Here is a 15,007-nt window from a genome sequence, read left to right as displayed (position 1 = left end):
AATCAGATTCAGGTTTATCGTCACTGAAGTTTGTTGTTCCATGGCAGGCATAACAATTTACAATAAAAATAAATACTACAAAAGAGGAATAGTGAGGAATATTTTTATTGTAATTTGGATCATGGACCAATCAGAAATTTGATGGCCGAGGGCAAGAAGCTGCTCCAGAACCGTTAAGTGTGGGTTCCAGGCTCCTGTACCCCTTCTCCAATGGTAGCAGTGGGAAGAGGGCATGTCCCAGATGGCAAGGATCCTTAGTGATAGATGCTGTCTTCTTGGGGCATTAGCTCTTGAAGATGTCCTTGATGGTGGGGAGGCTTGTGTCTGAGGTGGAGCTGGCTGAGTCTACGACACTCTGCAGCTCTTGTCAGTCCTGTGCGGTGGCCCCTTCGTTCCTGATCATGATGCAACCAGTCAGAATGTTCTCCATGGTACATCTGTAGAAATTTGCTAGAGTGGAGGCATACCAAAATTTCCTTAATCTCCTGATGAAGTATATCCACTGGTGAAGCTTCTTCATGATTGCATCAATGTGTTGGGTGCAGGATAGATTCCCCCGAGATGCTGACGTCCAGGAACTAGAAGCTGCTGACCCTTTCCACCGCTGACCCCTCGATGAGGACTGGTGTGTGCTCTTCCAGTTGCAAATCGCACAGAATCACAGGCATATCACAGAAGAACAAGGCCTTGCCGCCATCAAATCACATGCAGTAGCAAACACTGCCTCAGACTTTGCCTTCAATTCCTTGTCAGTGAGTTCCACACCCTAAGTAGTCACAGCCGTTCATCATGAATTTTTTGGTTCTCACTCCCAACTGAAGTCCTCTCTTTCTTGGAGACACAAGAGACTGCAGAAGCTGGAATCAAGTTCAAAGTAAATTTACTAACAAAGTACATACAGTAGATGTCACCACATACAACCCAGAGATTCATTTTCTCTCAGGCATTCACGGCAAAACAAAGAAATACAATGGAATCGGTGAAAAACTACAGACAAGCTCAGTCTGATAAACAACCAATGTGCAAAAGAAGACAAATTGCAATAGCAAAAAAGATCATAATGGTAGTAATATTGAGAACTGGAGTTTTAGAATTCTTGAAAGTGAGTCCATAGGTTGTGGAATTGGTTGCCACCTTCTGGGCAGTGTCTTTACAAGAGGGGTGACCTCAGCCATTATCAATACTCTTCAGAGGTTGTCTGCCTGGCATCAGTGGTCACATAACCAGGACTTGTGTGCACACCAGCTACTCATACGACCATCCACTACCTGCGCCCATGGCTTCACCTGACCCCGGGGGGAGGAAACGGGGCTAAGCAGGTGCTGCACCTTGCCCAAGGGTGACCTACAGGCTAGTGGACTGAAGGAGCACCTTACACCTCTGGTAGAGACGCATCTCCAACCTGCCATCTACCGCTCACTGTGTTTAAAATAAACCTTCCTCTGACATTCCTCCTACACTTTCCTCCAATCATCTTAAAATTATGCCCCCTTGATCTAGCATTTTTCTCTCTGGGAAAATGGTGTTGGCTGTCCACCCTATCAACGCTTCTTACATCTTTGGAGCATTTGATGGCTTTGGGCCTGTATTTGCTGGAGTTTAGAAGAATGAGGAGGGATCTCATTGAAACCTATCAAATACTGAAAGGCCTCGATAGAGTGGATGTGGAGAGGATGTTTCCTATAGTGGGGAGTCCAGGACCACAGGGCACGACCTCAGAATAGGAGGATGTCCATTTAGAACAGAGATGAGAAGGAATTTCTTCAGCCAGAGGGTGGTGAATCTGTGGAGTTCTTTGCCACAGATGCCTGTGAGGCCAAGTCATTGGGTAGATTTAAAGCAGCACTGGATAGGTTCTTAGTTAGTCAGGGTGTCAAAGGTTATGGGGGAGGTGAAAGAGAATAGGGCTGAGAGGGATAATAAGTCAGCCATAATGAATGGCTGAACAGATTCGATGGGCTGAATGGCCTAATTCTACTTCTATGTCATATGGCCTTGTGTTCCTCTATTAAGTCGCCTGTCATCAAAAGGAGGAAGCCCTAGTTCACTCATTGATGATGGGTGTTGTGTTCTTGAGTTGCACCTGCTGTAGATACAACAGACAGAACTGGCTGAATGGCCTCTTTATGTCACTGTTTGTAATTTTATCAAGGCAATATTGTTTCCGTTTTGAGACAAGCAATGCTTTGTGTTTTTTTCACTCTCTAAACATTGTTTGTAAAAAAAACCCAATTTGTTTTGTCCAGGAAGTTTTTCGATCCCACAATGGACTGGAGTTGCTGAAGATTGTGGCGGAATCGTTCTCAAGAAAACTGAGTACTCCCACGTCCTCTTGGCTGCTATCCCTGAGCAAACCCAGTGAACACGACAAACATCTCCTGATGATGCTGGCCAGTGATAGAGGTGATTGTCCTCGTTACATTGTTGATCGTTAGATCCCCATTGGTTTTAGAATTGTTAAGTCGGTTTATTAGTGTCACGTGTACAGAGGAACAGTGAAAAACCTAGTTTTGCAGGCTGTCTGTGCAGATCACTTCAAAGCACAAGTACATTGAGGTGGTGGCTGTCTGTCATATGTGGAGATGATAGGAGACCTGTGCCAGGGAGTTTTTAAAGTGGAAAAGCCATTACACTGGGGCAGCTCCACTCTCTCAACCACAGAAGTCCGGGTGTAGAGGTATGAGCAAGCGTCACAAACTGAGGTGTTCCTTGGTTGCACTGGATTGACCACAGCATTGCCTGTGCCTCATCGTGCCCTTTGTTCTCCAGGGAAGTCATGTGATACCTGCCACTGAAACCGAAAAGTTTCTGAAAAACACGGAGGCAACTGCGCCAGAATTATTGGGAAATTCACTGAACGTTTTCATTAGGTAATTATGTAAATGAGTTACATCTCTACCAAGGGAGGTGTGAGGCACTCCTGCCCTCCTCTAGCCTGCTGGTCACTATTGAGCAAGGCGTAGCACCTGCTTAGCATGCTCCCCCTCTCACCTGATCAGGGTCACGTGAAGCCACGGGAGCAGGTGGTGAACGGTCGTATGAGCAGCCGGTGCATATCACAAGTCCTGGTTATGTGACCACTGACACCAGAGAGACAATCTCTGAAGAGTATTGATAATGGCTGGGGTCACCTGTCTTGTAAAGACACTGCCCAGAAGAAAGAAATTGCAAACCACTTCTGTAAAAAAAAAATATTTGCCAAGAACTATCATGGTCACAGACCGTAGTCTCTTACATCATACAACATGGCACGTAATGATAATGAATTATATAATAATATAAACAAGAATAAGAAGGTTAAACTACAAAAAGAATAATAATTCTATAGCATAATCGAACAGTTTAACAGAGGAAAGGTGACCAGAAACTGTAGTGGGACATACATGCTACCACAGACTGGTGAGACCAAATGGTCTCATTGCCCGAACTCACCAACAGGCATTGATACCTGGCCTGGCTGGCAGTGAGGGGAGCCCGACCCACTAGATCTTTCTCATACAGCAGTGCAGACGCGATGTTTACTCAACTCCTGGCTTGCCAACATCTAAGGTTGTTATCTAAGAAGAAAAAGAATTTCAGGATGTATATTGACTACATTTCTCTGACATTAAATGCGCCTATTGAAACATCTAGGAAAGGTTACACTGGTGCTTGTCGAGGGTTGTCCCATGCAGCTGTGTAATAGAGGACCCTGTTTTATGCTACCTGTCGGTGTAACTGTGTAAAATCTATGTGATTCTGCACATTGTTGTTACTTGGCATGCCCTCTTCTCACTACTACTATCAGGCAGTGGGAAGCTTCAGATCCCACTCCACCAGGTTCAGGAATAGTTATTTCCATAGCAACATAGAAAACCTACAGCACAATACAGGCCCTTCGGCCCACAAAGCTGTACCGACCATGTCTCTACCTTAGAAATTACCTAGTGTTACCCATAGCCCTCTATTTTTCTAAGCTCCTTGTACCTGTCCAGGAGTCTCTTAAAAGACCCTATCGTATCCGCCTCCACCACCGTTCCCGGCAGCCCATTCCATGCACTCACCACTCTCTGTTTAAAAAAAACTTGCCCCTGACATCTCCTCTTTACCTGCTTCCAAGCACTTTAAAACTGTGCCCCCTCGTGCTGGCCATTTCAGCCCTGGGAAAAAGCCTCTGACTATCCATACAATCAATGCCTCTCATCATTTTATACACCTCTATCAGGTCACCTCTCATCCTCCGTCGCTCCAAGGAAAAAAGGCCAAGTTCACTCAACTTATTCTCAGAAGGCATGCTCCCCAATCCAGGCAACATCCTTGTAAATCTCCTCTGCACCCTTTCTATGGTTTCCACATCCTTCCTGTAGTGAGGTGACCAGAACTGAGCACAGTACTCCAAGTGGGGTCTGACCTGGGTCCTATATAGCTGCAACATTACCTCTCGACTCTTAAACTCAGTCCCACGATAGGTGAAGGTCAATGCACCGTATGCTTTCTTAACCACCGAGTCAACCTGCACAGCAGGTTTGAGTGTCCTATGGACTCTGACTCCAAGATCTCTGATCCTCCACACTGCCAAGAGTCTTACCACTTATACTATATCCTACCATCATATTTGACCTACCAGAATGAACCACCTCACACTTATCTGGGTTGAACTCCATCTGCCATTTCTCAGCCCACTTTTGCATTCTATCAACAATCAGGCCCTAAACCGGCATGGATAACTTACTTTACTGAAACACTGAACTGATTTCAGAATCAGTGGACTCACTTCACTTTCAAGGACTTTACTACTCATGTTCTCAGTATTTGTTTTATTTGCCCAATTTGTCTTCTTTTGCACACTGGTTGTTTGTCAGTCTTTGGTCGTATATAGCTTTTCATAAATTCTAAAGTATTTCTTTATTTTTCCTGTAAATGGCAAGAAAGCGAATCTCAAGGTAGTTTATGGTTATATGAACATATTTTGATAACGTATTAACTTTGAACCCTGTTTACTTTGGTGATCCAGGTACAATACCAGCAAAGGAAGTTATCACCATGTTGGGAGATGTCAAGGATCATTTGAGAGAGGTGAGCCTTCACGGAGACATCCCGCCATTGACAGAAGTCTTATAATGAAGTGTCTTTGGTTAGAGTGGTGAGGTTGTAGAGCTTCAGATGGCATTGGAATGATTGGAGTCGTGGGGAAGTGAGGGTGGGGGGGGGGGAGTGCGTGAATCTGGTATTCTCCACTAAGTGAGTTAATAGAACAGTGCTGACCCTTTGGGCCATGATGTTGTGCTCAACCTTTAACCCACTCTAAGGTCAATCCAACCCTTCTCTTTTATAAGCCCTCCATTTCCCTTTCATCCATCTAAGAGTTTCTTAAATGCCTCTAGTGCAGTGCAATGGTAGGGGTCCCTTATATCTTTTAATTGCAACAGACCTTCCCCCACCATTAACCAAGGACACCAGCTTGGGATCCCGTGCTCTAATGTATCTGCCTCTAGCACCACACTTGACAGTGTGTTCCATGCACCCACCACTCTGTGTGTAAAAACAACTTGCCTCTGACATCCCCCCTACACCTTCCTTCAATCACCTTCAAATTATTCCCTCTCATATAAGCCATTACTGCCTTGGGAAAATAGTCACTCAATTGAGGTCTCTTATCATCTTGTACACCTCTATCATGTCACTTCACATCCTCTTTCACTCCCCCCCCCCAAAAAAAAAGCCCTGACACACTTGACCTATCCTCTTAAGATATGCTCTCTAACCCTGGTTAAAAAGTTGTCAGGGCTGTGGAGAGGGTGTGGTGAAACTTTCCCAAGGAAAGTTGGTGGATTAGCAGTGGGTGAAAGATACAAAGTGTTACACACATCACTGGCACAGCTGGTAGCACAGCCACCTCTCAGTACCAGAGACCTGGGTACAATCCCGACCTCAGGTGCTGTCTGTGCGGAGCTCTGTCATCATATGAGTTTACCTTTACCTTCAGTTTCCCCCATGTCCCAATACCCTGGTGGTTAGCCACAGCACATTGGGCCCCAGTGCACGGACGAGGGGTAGAAGCTGGTATAATCAAGACGATAAGAGGCATTAATCGAGTGGCTTTCCACAGGTTGGAAATGGGGTGATTAAGGTGTTTGTTGGAAGGGGGGATGTCAGAGGTAGGTTTGTCGCACAGAGAGTGGTGGATGCCAGGGGTGGTGGTAGAGGCAGATAAGTTTAAGAAACTTTTAGGTAGGCACGTGGATGTTAGAAAAATGGAGTGAAGTATCAAATCGATCATAGAATAAATTAAAGTGTCGGTAAAATATCGCAGACCAAAGGTCCTGTACTGTGCTGTAACTTCCTATGTTCTGTGTAACGCTTTACAGTCCCGCTGATCAGGGTTCAATTCCCGCCGCTGCCTGTAAGGAGTTTGTATGTTCTCCTGTGACCACATAAGCTTCCTCTGGGTGCTGTGGGTCTCTCCCACAGCCCAAAGATGTAGCGGTCAGTCAGTAAACTGGCTTTCAGGTGTGGCTTAGCGACGAAGCCCCGTGGAATTGTTTCTGCAGGCAGGAGAAGGGGCAAAAGTGGGTGTCTGGAGCCTTAAAACAGGTCTCTTTGGGCAGATGGGGTTCATCAGCTCATCCAGGGGAAGGAAACCTCAAACCTCCATTGCCTCTAGGCTGCACCCACTCATGGGGAAGGCTTCTGGAGCAAATCTGGAGTTGGAGTTCCCAAGGCAGTCCTACGTTCAGTTCCACGCTGACTGGCAACTTCTGTAACACCGCTGATGCCAAACTGCTGCTCCTTCAGGGTTCATCAACTGTGTGGAGAGGGGGAGCCTGTCACATGGGCAACAGCCATGACACAATATTGTACTGCCGTGGATTGTGTATCAAGACAGCTAGGGTGCAACAGCCGGGGTCGACCCTGACCGACAGAGGCATCTCTCACGTGTGACAAATAAAGCTAATCTATAATATCAAAATGTCAACTCCACTTTCTCAGTCAGAGAATGGGCAATGACATTTGGCCCTGTGATATCCAACGATGTTGCTATGGAGAGATCAAGGATCAACTTAATTCACCCTCGACATTTACATGTATTAGGAATTTGCTGTGGTGTGTTGGTGTGACATGCAACCAAAAAAAAAACAACTTTCCACAATTGTAAAAAACAAAGAATTATATAAAAACATAGAGGTTAAATTATAGATATGGAATAAAATGTGCATAAATACTAATAAATGCTCTCTTCTTCTATTCTCCACTCTGGCCTTCTCACCTGCCTATCACCTCCCTGTAGCACCCCTCCTCCTTCCCTTTCTCCTATGGTCCTCTCTCCTCTCCTATCAGATTCCTTCTTCTCCAGCTTCTTGTTTGGAGACTCTGGAATACCGTTGCACTCAGATGTGGAAGGATACCTCAATGCTGTTTCCATAACAATTTTTGCAAGTCAGAGTTGTTGGCCCTGTGCTGAACCCCAAACTAGAGGGCCGGTGCACCACTCTTAGTTTGGCCTCTATTCTTTGGCCTATTTGGCATGGGTGACACTACTTTACTTTATTGTCACCAAACAATTGATACTAGAGCGTACAATCATCACAGCGATATTTGATTCTGCGCTTCGTGCTCCCTGGAGTACAAATTGAAGTAAATATAATAAAAATTTAAATTACAAATCGTAATTAGAAAATAGAAAAGGGAAAGTAAGGTAGTGCAAGTCAGGTCCGGATATTTGGAAGGATATTTACTAAGAGCCAAAGCATAAAACTTTGCCTCCGGTCAACATAGTTCTCTGGGTCATTGAGGCATGTAAACCTTGAAACCATGACAAGGTTGACTGTTTATTTATTTCCATAGATGCTGCCTGACCTGCTGAGTTCCTCCAGCAATTTGTGTGATGCTTTAGATTTCCAGCATTTGCAGACTTTCTTGTGATTATAAAAACTGGTTTAAAAAGCTAATGTTGGTGTCCCTGCTGCTCTCTTTGTAGATCGGAATCCAAAACATCAGCTCAGCCATGGGATGCCAAGGGAGACCCAACCAGCCTCGTGGGGATTACGGGAAGCTCTTCATTGTGCTGGTTATCATTGGCTCGATCTGTGCTGTGATCATTGTCTCGGGCTTTGTCTACATCTGCTGGCAGCGGCGGCTCCCCAAGTTAACCCACATGGTCAGTGCCACGTAGCAGACTGCGATGAATGGTTGACATCGGAGTGGAACAGCGAAGAAGGCTGTCTAGGATTAAAAAGAGATCTCAATCAAACTGGGCCTGCGGGCCAAGAAATGGCAGCTGCAGTTTTAATGTGAGATGTTGTGTTTTGTTAGGACAAAGCAGGACAGTAAAAGGCAGGGCCTTCTGCAACGTTTGAAAATAGAGAGACCTAGAGTAATTAAATAAGTAAATGGGTAAATCGGTTTATGATTGTCATGTGTATCAAGGTACCCTGGAAAACTGTTCTACATGCCATCCATGCAGATCACTTCATCACATCAGTATATTGAGACTATACAGGGTAAAGCAATACAGAACAGATTCTGTAGTGTCATAGTTACAAAGAAAGTACAGTACAGGAAGATAATAAGGTCCAAGGGCCATGGCAAGGTAGATTGTGAGGTTAAGAGTCAATCTTGTCTTACCAGGGGATTGTCTTATAACAGTGGGGTAGAAGTTGTCCTTGAGCCTGGTGGGACGTGCTTTCAGGCCGATGGGAGAGAGAGGAGAAGAGAGAATGTCTGGGGTGGGTGGGGTCTTTGATTATGCTAGCTGCTTTTTACCAAGGCAACGAGAAGTGTAAACAGAGTCCATGGAGGGGAGGCTGGTTTCCATGATGTGCTGAGTTGTGCCCATAACTCTGCAGGTTTTTGTGGTCTGGGGCTGAGCATTTACCAGACCAAACCAAGCTGCATCCAATTAGGGTGCTCTCTATGAGCCATTGCTAAAAATTTGTGAGGATCATTGGGGACTTACTGAATTTCTTTAGCTTCCTGAGGAGTAGAGGCACTGGTGACTTCCCTTGGGTGTGGCGTCTAAGTGGTTGGTCCAGGACAGGCTGTTGATAATATTCATCCTCTCATAACTTGAAGCACTCAGTCTTCTCAAACTCCGCATCGTTGACGTAAATGCCTCCTCATGGAGCTCATTGAGGCATTGAGTTCAAAAGTCAAGAGGTTATGTTGCAAATTTATAAAACCTTGGTTAGGCCACAGCTGGAGTATTGCGTACAGTTCTGGTCATCCCACTGTAGGAAGGATGTCGAGTCTTTGGAGAGGGCGCAGAAGAGGTTTGCCAGGATATGGCCTGGTTTAAAAGGCATGTGCTAACATGAGAGTCTGGATAAACTTGAGTTGTTTTCTCTGGAGAGCCAGAGGCCGAAGGGAAATCTGATAGAGGTTTGTAAGATTATGAGAGGCCTGGGTACAGTAGACAGGGTGTATCTGTTTCCCAGGGTAGAAATATCCAATACCAAGGGGTGTGCATTGAAGGTGAGAGGGGTTAGGTTCAAAGAGGATGTGAGGGGTAAGTTTTTTACTCAGAGGGGTGGATGCCTGGAATGCACCACCTGCTATGGTGGTAGAGGCAAAACCATTAGGGGCTTTTAAGGGACGTTTGGAAATGCACATGAATATAAGGAAAATGGAGGGATATGGACATTGTGTAGATAAGAGGGATTAGTTTTGGGTTTTTTAAAATTTATTCTTTAGCTGTTCTGGCACCACGTTGTAGGGTGCTGTACTGTTCTGTGTTCTATGTTCCCCGTATGCAGTTTTGCCTATTTCAGGTGCCAAAGACTTGAACTGAGGTGAATTTCTCACAATGGCTTGCAGCTCTCTCCCACATGTGTGCAAATAAATACATAAGGCAAATTTCTGATACTCGTCTCCAGATTCTGAAGAGATACGACAAGTGATCAGGTTGCCATGGATGAGTTGGGGCAAAGGGTCTGTCTCCATGCTGTATGCCACTATGATAATGTTTAATCTTGATATTTCTTGTTTATCGATTATATTAATATTATTTATTTAATTCTTTCCCCTCAGTCCCATGGTGAGGAGCTCCATTTTGTTGAGAACGGTTGCCACGACAACCCAACCCTGGACATTACAATAGACAGCACGGTGGAGATGCAGGAGAAAAAGCCCAGCGTGAACGGCGATGCCATTGAACGTTCCGGAGGCTGGAATGCCCTGGTGAACAAAAGGTCGAAAGATGAGGGGGACAGTTTTGAGGAGGACACACACCTTTGAGGGCCTGCACTGCTTGAAGTTTGGAGCAGAGGCCTTCACTGTTGAGTGAACCCAAGCACTTTGCAACAGAGGTGCTGTTGTTTTGTAAGGAATACTGCATCCATAAGGGCATAAGGCATAGGAACAGAATTAGGCCATTCAGCCCATCGAATATGCTCCGCCATTCCATCATGACTGATTTATTTTCTCTCTCAGCCCCATTCTCTTCCCTACTCCCCATAACCTTTGATGCCATTACTAATTAAGAACCTATCAACCTCTATTTTAAATAAACCCAATGACTTAGCCTCCACAGCCATCATGGCAATGAATTCCACAGATTCACCACCCTCTGGCTAAAGAAATTACTCCTTGTCTCTGTTCTAAATGGATGTCCTTCTATTCCGAGGCTGTGCCCTCTGCTCCTAAACTCGCCCATTAATGGAAACATCCTTCACACTCGCAGTTTATCTAGGCCTTTCAAAATCTACAACACCCCCTCTTTATCTTTGTGCTGTGGTATCTATAGAATACAAAGATCAGAACTAGACGTGGGCAGCTGACACTATCTAGCCCCCATCATCAACGATCGGCAAATAATAGTTTGGGGGAGGCGGGGTTTGCCACGTACTATGTGAGGAGGAACAGGAACCGCAAAACAGTTATCAGTTATGGTCCATCTCAGAACTTGGCCTAACATCTGGGGTATTTTGATATTTTGACATTTCTGAATTCAGGCAGCAAGATTACTTGAAATTTCAATCCATGGCTGCCTCTTGTGCCAAGCTGAAGCCACCTTCAGGTTGGAAGAGCAACACCCTATATTCCTTCTGGGAAGCCTCCATCCTGATGGCGTGAATATTAATTTCTCCTTCCGGTGAACTCTTATATCAGATTCTTTCTTCTCCAGCCCTTGACCTTTCCCACCCACCTGGCTTCATCTATCACCTTCCATCTAGCCTCCTTCCCCTCCCCCCACCTTTTATTTCAGGCATCTCCCCACCTTCCCTCTCAGTCCCGAAGAACAGTCTTGGTTTGAAACAAGAACTGTTTACTCTTCTCCACAGATGCTGCCTGCCCTGCTGAGTTCCTCCGACATTTTACATGTGGTACTCTGGATTTCCAGCATCTGCAAATCTTCTCATGTTTGTGATTTAGTTGAAACCGGTTCATTGTCTATACAAAGCGAGTTCATGTGGCTGGTAAAATAGGCGTGTGTAAGGATCTTCATGTACAGGGACTGGGGCCTCTGCATTAATTGCCCAACCCTTGGTCATTGACCTGAAACATTCACTTGTTTCTCCTTCCCTGAACACTGGCTGGCTGGTTGTGTATTTCTGTATTTTATTGCCCACCTTTATTTGTCCTTGAGACCATTGCAGAGGGCAGGATTAGTTTACCTTTATTTATCACACGTACATCGAAACACACGGTGAAGTGTGTCATTTTGCATCAATGACCCACACAGTCTGAGGATGTGCTGGGGGCAGCCCACAAGTGTCGCCACACTTCCATCGCCAACACAGCAGGTCCACAACTCACTAACTCTAACCCATATGTCTTTGAAATGTGAGAGGAAACCGGACCATTTGGAGGAAACCTACACACTTATGAGGGAGGATGTATAAAACCCTTGGAGACATTGGAGTGAATTGAACCTGGGTGGTTAGTGCTATAAAGTGTTTCACTAAACACAGGACAGCAGATTTCATTCAGTGAAAGATGCTGTTGTACCAGATGGGATTTTACAGCAGTGTGGTAGTTCAGTGACCACTTTTACTGATGCTTTACCTTAAGATAGAATTTCACATTTGTTTGTGTAGCTGTGGTGGGATTTGAACTCCTGTCCCTCAAACATAAGCCCAGCATCATAATCGCTGTGCTGAGGTACAGCTGAGGTTATGTGTTGGCCTGGATTTCTCTGTGCGCTGTTGAGATGAATTAGCCAGTGTTGGCATGTGGCTCGAGTGCATTGTTGGCTGTGATTCAAATGATTTCATTTGAGTTTAAAGTTATTGTCAGAGGTATACATACTCAGGGTATAAATGCCATGAAAATGAGCGTTTTGAAGCAGCAGCCCAGAACATAGAATGGAACAGGCCATTTCCCGCCTGGGGAAATATTCTCTGGCTGTCTCCTCTATTTGTGCCTCTTATTATCTCAGGCACCTCCGAGTACAAGTTACCTCTCATTCTCCTTCACTCCAAGGAGAAAAGCCCTGGCTCACTTAATCTATCCTCATACCACATGCCCTCTAATCCAGGCAGCATCCTGGTAAATCCCCTCTGCACCCTCTCAAGATCCCAAGATCCCTCTGTTCCTCCACACTGTTAAGACTCCTGCCATTAACCCATCAAGTTTGACCTTCCAAAGTGAATCACTTCACACTTTTCTAGATTGATCTCAGTCTGCCACTTCTCAGCCCAGTTCTGCCTCCTGTCAATGGCCCTTTCCTTTGATAATCTTCTACACTATCTACAACACCAAGTACATTACAAGATGAGGACAAACATAATTTAACAGAATCTTAAATTAACATAAATCATACATAACTTACAAAATCAATAACAAACATAATGATAATAGTGCAAGTATTTTATTTGGAGGTACGGCACAGTAACAATCTCAACCAGCCCGCTCTACCCAATTACACCCATGTGACCAATTAACCTACTAACTCGTAAGTCTTTGGAATGTGGGAGGAAACCGGAGCTTCCGGAGGAAACCCTGCTGGTCATGGAGAGAACATAGAAACTTCTTACAGACAGTGGTGGGAATTGAACCTGGGTTACTGGTGCTGTAATAGTGTTTCGTTAACTGCTAAAGCTGAGAGTGAAAAATATATAGTCTGAGGCAGTGTTAGGGCTTTTTCAGGTTGGTTCCAGAACCTGTTTGCAGTGGGGAAGAAATGGTTGCTGTGGGTCTCTAGGCTGCTGTATCTCGTGTCTGATGGCAGCATTGAGAAGTGTGTGTGGCCCGGATGGTGGGAGTCCCTGGCGAATTGTGTTCTGACTTGTAATGGACTATCATCCCACTCCTAATGTCTCTCCGTCATGGTCACAATAGACCCTTGAAGAGAACTTGAAGAGATAATGCTGATGATAAGATGCAGTCATTATTTTTTGTCTTTTAGCAGAAGTAGTGTAACTGAGAGATTGAAAATAATGGGATGACACAAATATGAAACCCAGAAAGTTGCTAGACGTAGTGGGGAAAAATCACAGTGGACTATGGTTTTTGGATTCTTATTGTCACAGGTGGTAGATGGTAGGGAGGAGGTACATCTATGCCAAAGGAGGTGGAAGGTGCTCCTTCCCTTCACTGGCCTGCAGGTCACCCATGGGCAAGGTGTAGACCTACTTAGTCCCCCGATCAGGGTCATGTGAAGACATGGGAACAGGTGGCGGATGGCTGTATGAGCTGCTGGTGCACGTCACAAGTTCTGGATATGTAACCACTGATGCCAGGCAGACAATCTCTGAAGAGTATTGTGAAAATACACTAAGTACACTGCAGATGCTGTGGCCAAAGCAACACGCACAACACACTGGAGGAACTCAGCAGGTTGGGCAGCATCCGTGGAAATGAACAGTCAACGTTTCGGGCTGAGGCGCTTCGTCAGGACTGAAGAGGGAGGGGCGGGGTCCCATAAAAGTGGTGGGGGGGGGAGGGTGAGAAGGAGAAGGCTGGTAGGTGCCTGGTGAAAAATCAATCAGAGGAAAGATCAAGGGGTGGGGGAGGGGAAGCAGGGAGGGGACAGGCAGGAAAAGTGAAGGAGTGTAAGGGGAAAGCACTGTGTAGTAGAAGAAGGCAGAATCATGAGAGAGGTGATAGGCAGTTGGAGGAGGAGGCAGAGTGAAACTGGGATGGGGGAAGGGAGAGAGAGGGAACTACTGGAAGTTGGAGAATTCAATGTAAAGACACTGCCCAGAAGAAGGCAAATGGCAGGTCACTTTTGCAGAAAAAATTGCCAAGAACAATCGTGGTCATGGAAACCTCATGACCACCTACTTCATACAACATAGCACATCATGATGATGATTGTCACAGGTACTAAGGTACAAAGAAAAAATGTTTTGTTTGCCAAAGGTACCAAATATTTAAAAACAAGAAGCTACCCTTTTTAAATAACAGAACAGCTTTAGGCACCTACTAGTCTTTGGGAACTTCATTGGCTACTGATGAAATAAGTACGTCCTCAGGTACCACTGCAATATCTTCTCTACTTTCCACACAGAATGAGAATGCACTTGGTGATACCCTGGCGAATTATCCATCTTAATGTCCTGTAATGCTGCAAATACCTTATCCCTGGTGATATAAATGTCCTCCAAAACATCTCTACTTTTTCCTCCTATCACTTGAACAACCATGATTTTCTCCTCTGTAGACACTGAAGAGAAATGGATGGCATGGTAGCATGGTGGTTATTGTAGGGTTCAATTCCTGCTGTTGTCTGTAAAGTGTTTATTCTTTCTGCCCATGACTGTGTGGCTTCTGGTTTCCTCCCACATTTCGAAGACAGTACAGTTTGGTAGGCTAATTGGTCACATCGCAGGCTCACTGAGCTGATAAAGCCTGTTACTGCGCTGTGTCCCTAAATAAGTAATAAATTATCGAGGTAGTACAAAGGGAAAACCAATAATAGAATGCAAAATAATAAATGTTGAAAGGTCTTGATAGAGGGGATGTGGCGAGGATGTTTCCTATGATGGGGAAGTCTAAAACCAGAGTGAGCCTGCGATGTGACCAGAATGGGGGATGTCCATGCAGAACAGAGATGGAGAGGAATTTCTTTAGCCAAAGGGTTGTGAAT

The 15,007-nt window shown here is 45.1% G+C and overlaps 1 protein-coding gene across 1 annotated transcript in view; it reads left to right on the top strand.

Annotated features, from left to right (window-relative positions):
* The window catches only part of podxl2 (podocalyxin-like 2), a 55,689-nt gene extending 41,889 nt beyond the window's left edge, over positions 1 to 13,800 (top strand). The window contains exons 5-8 of the mRNA XM_059944847.1: positions 2,247 to 2,403; positions 4,994 to 5,055; positions 7,958 to 8,137; positions 10,006 to 13,800. Of these exons, the coding sequence (XP_059800830.1) occupies positions 2,247 to 2,403; positions 4,994 to 5,055; positions 7,958 to 8,137; positions 10,006 to 10,212 (606 nt within the window). The 3' untranslated portion in view covers positions 10,213 to 13,800. The remainder of the gene's footprint in view (positions 1 to 2,246; positions 2,404 to 4,993; positions 5,056 to 7,957; positions 8,138 to 10,005) is intronic.
* Positions 13,801 to 15,007: the final 1,207 nt, after the last annotated feature.

Source organism: Hypanus sabinus, chromosome 19 (assembly GCF_030144855.1).
Source record: "Hypanus sabinus isolate sHypSab1 chromosome 19, sHypSab1.hap1, whole genome shotgun sequence".
Classification (NCBI taxonomy): Eukaryota; Metazoa; Chordata; class Chondrichthyes; order Myliobatiformes; family Dasyatidae; genus Hypanus; species Hypanus sabinus.
Note: the sequence above shows the minus strand (reverse complement) of the source record. Positions and strands in the feature narration are given on the sequence as shown.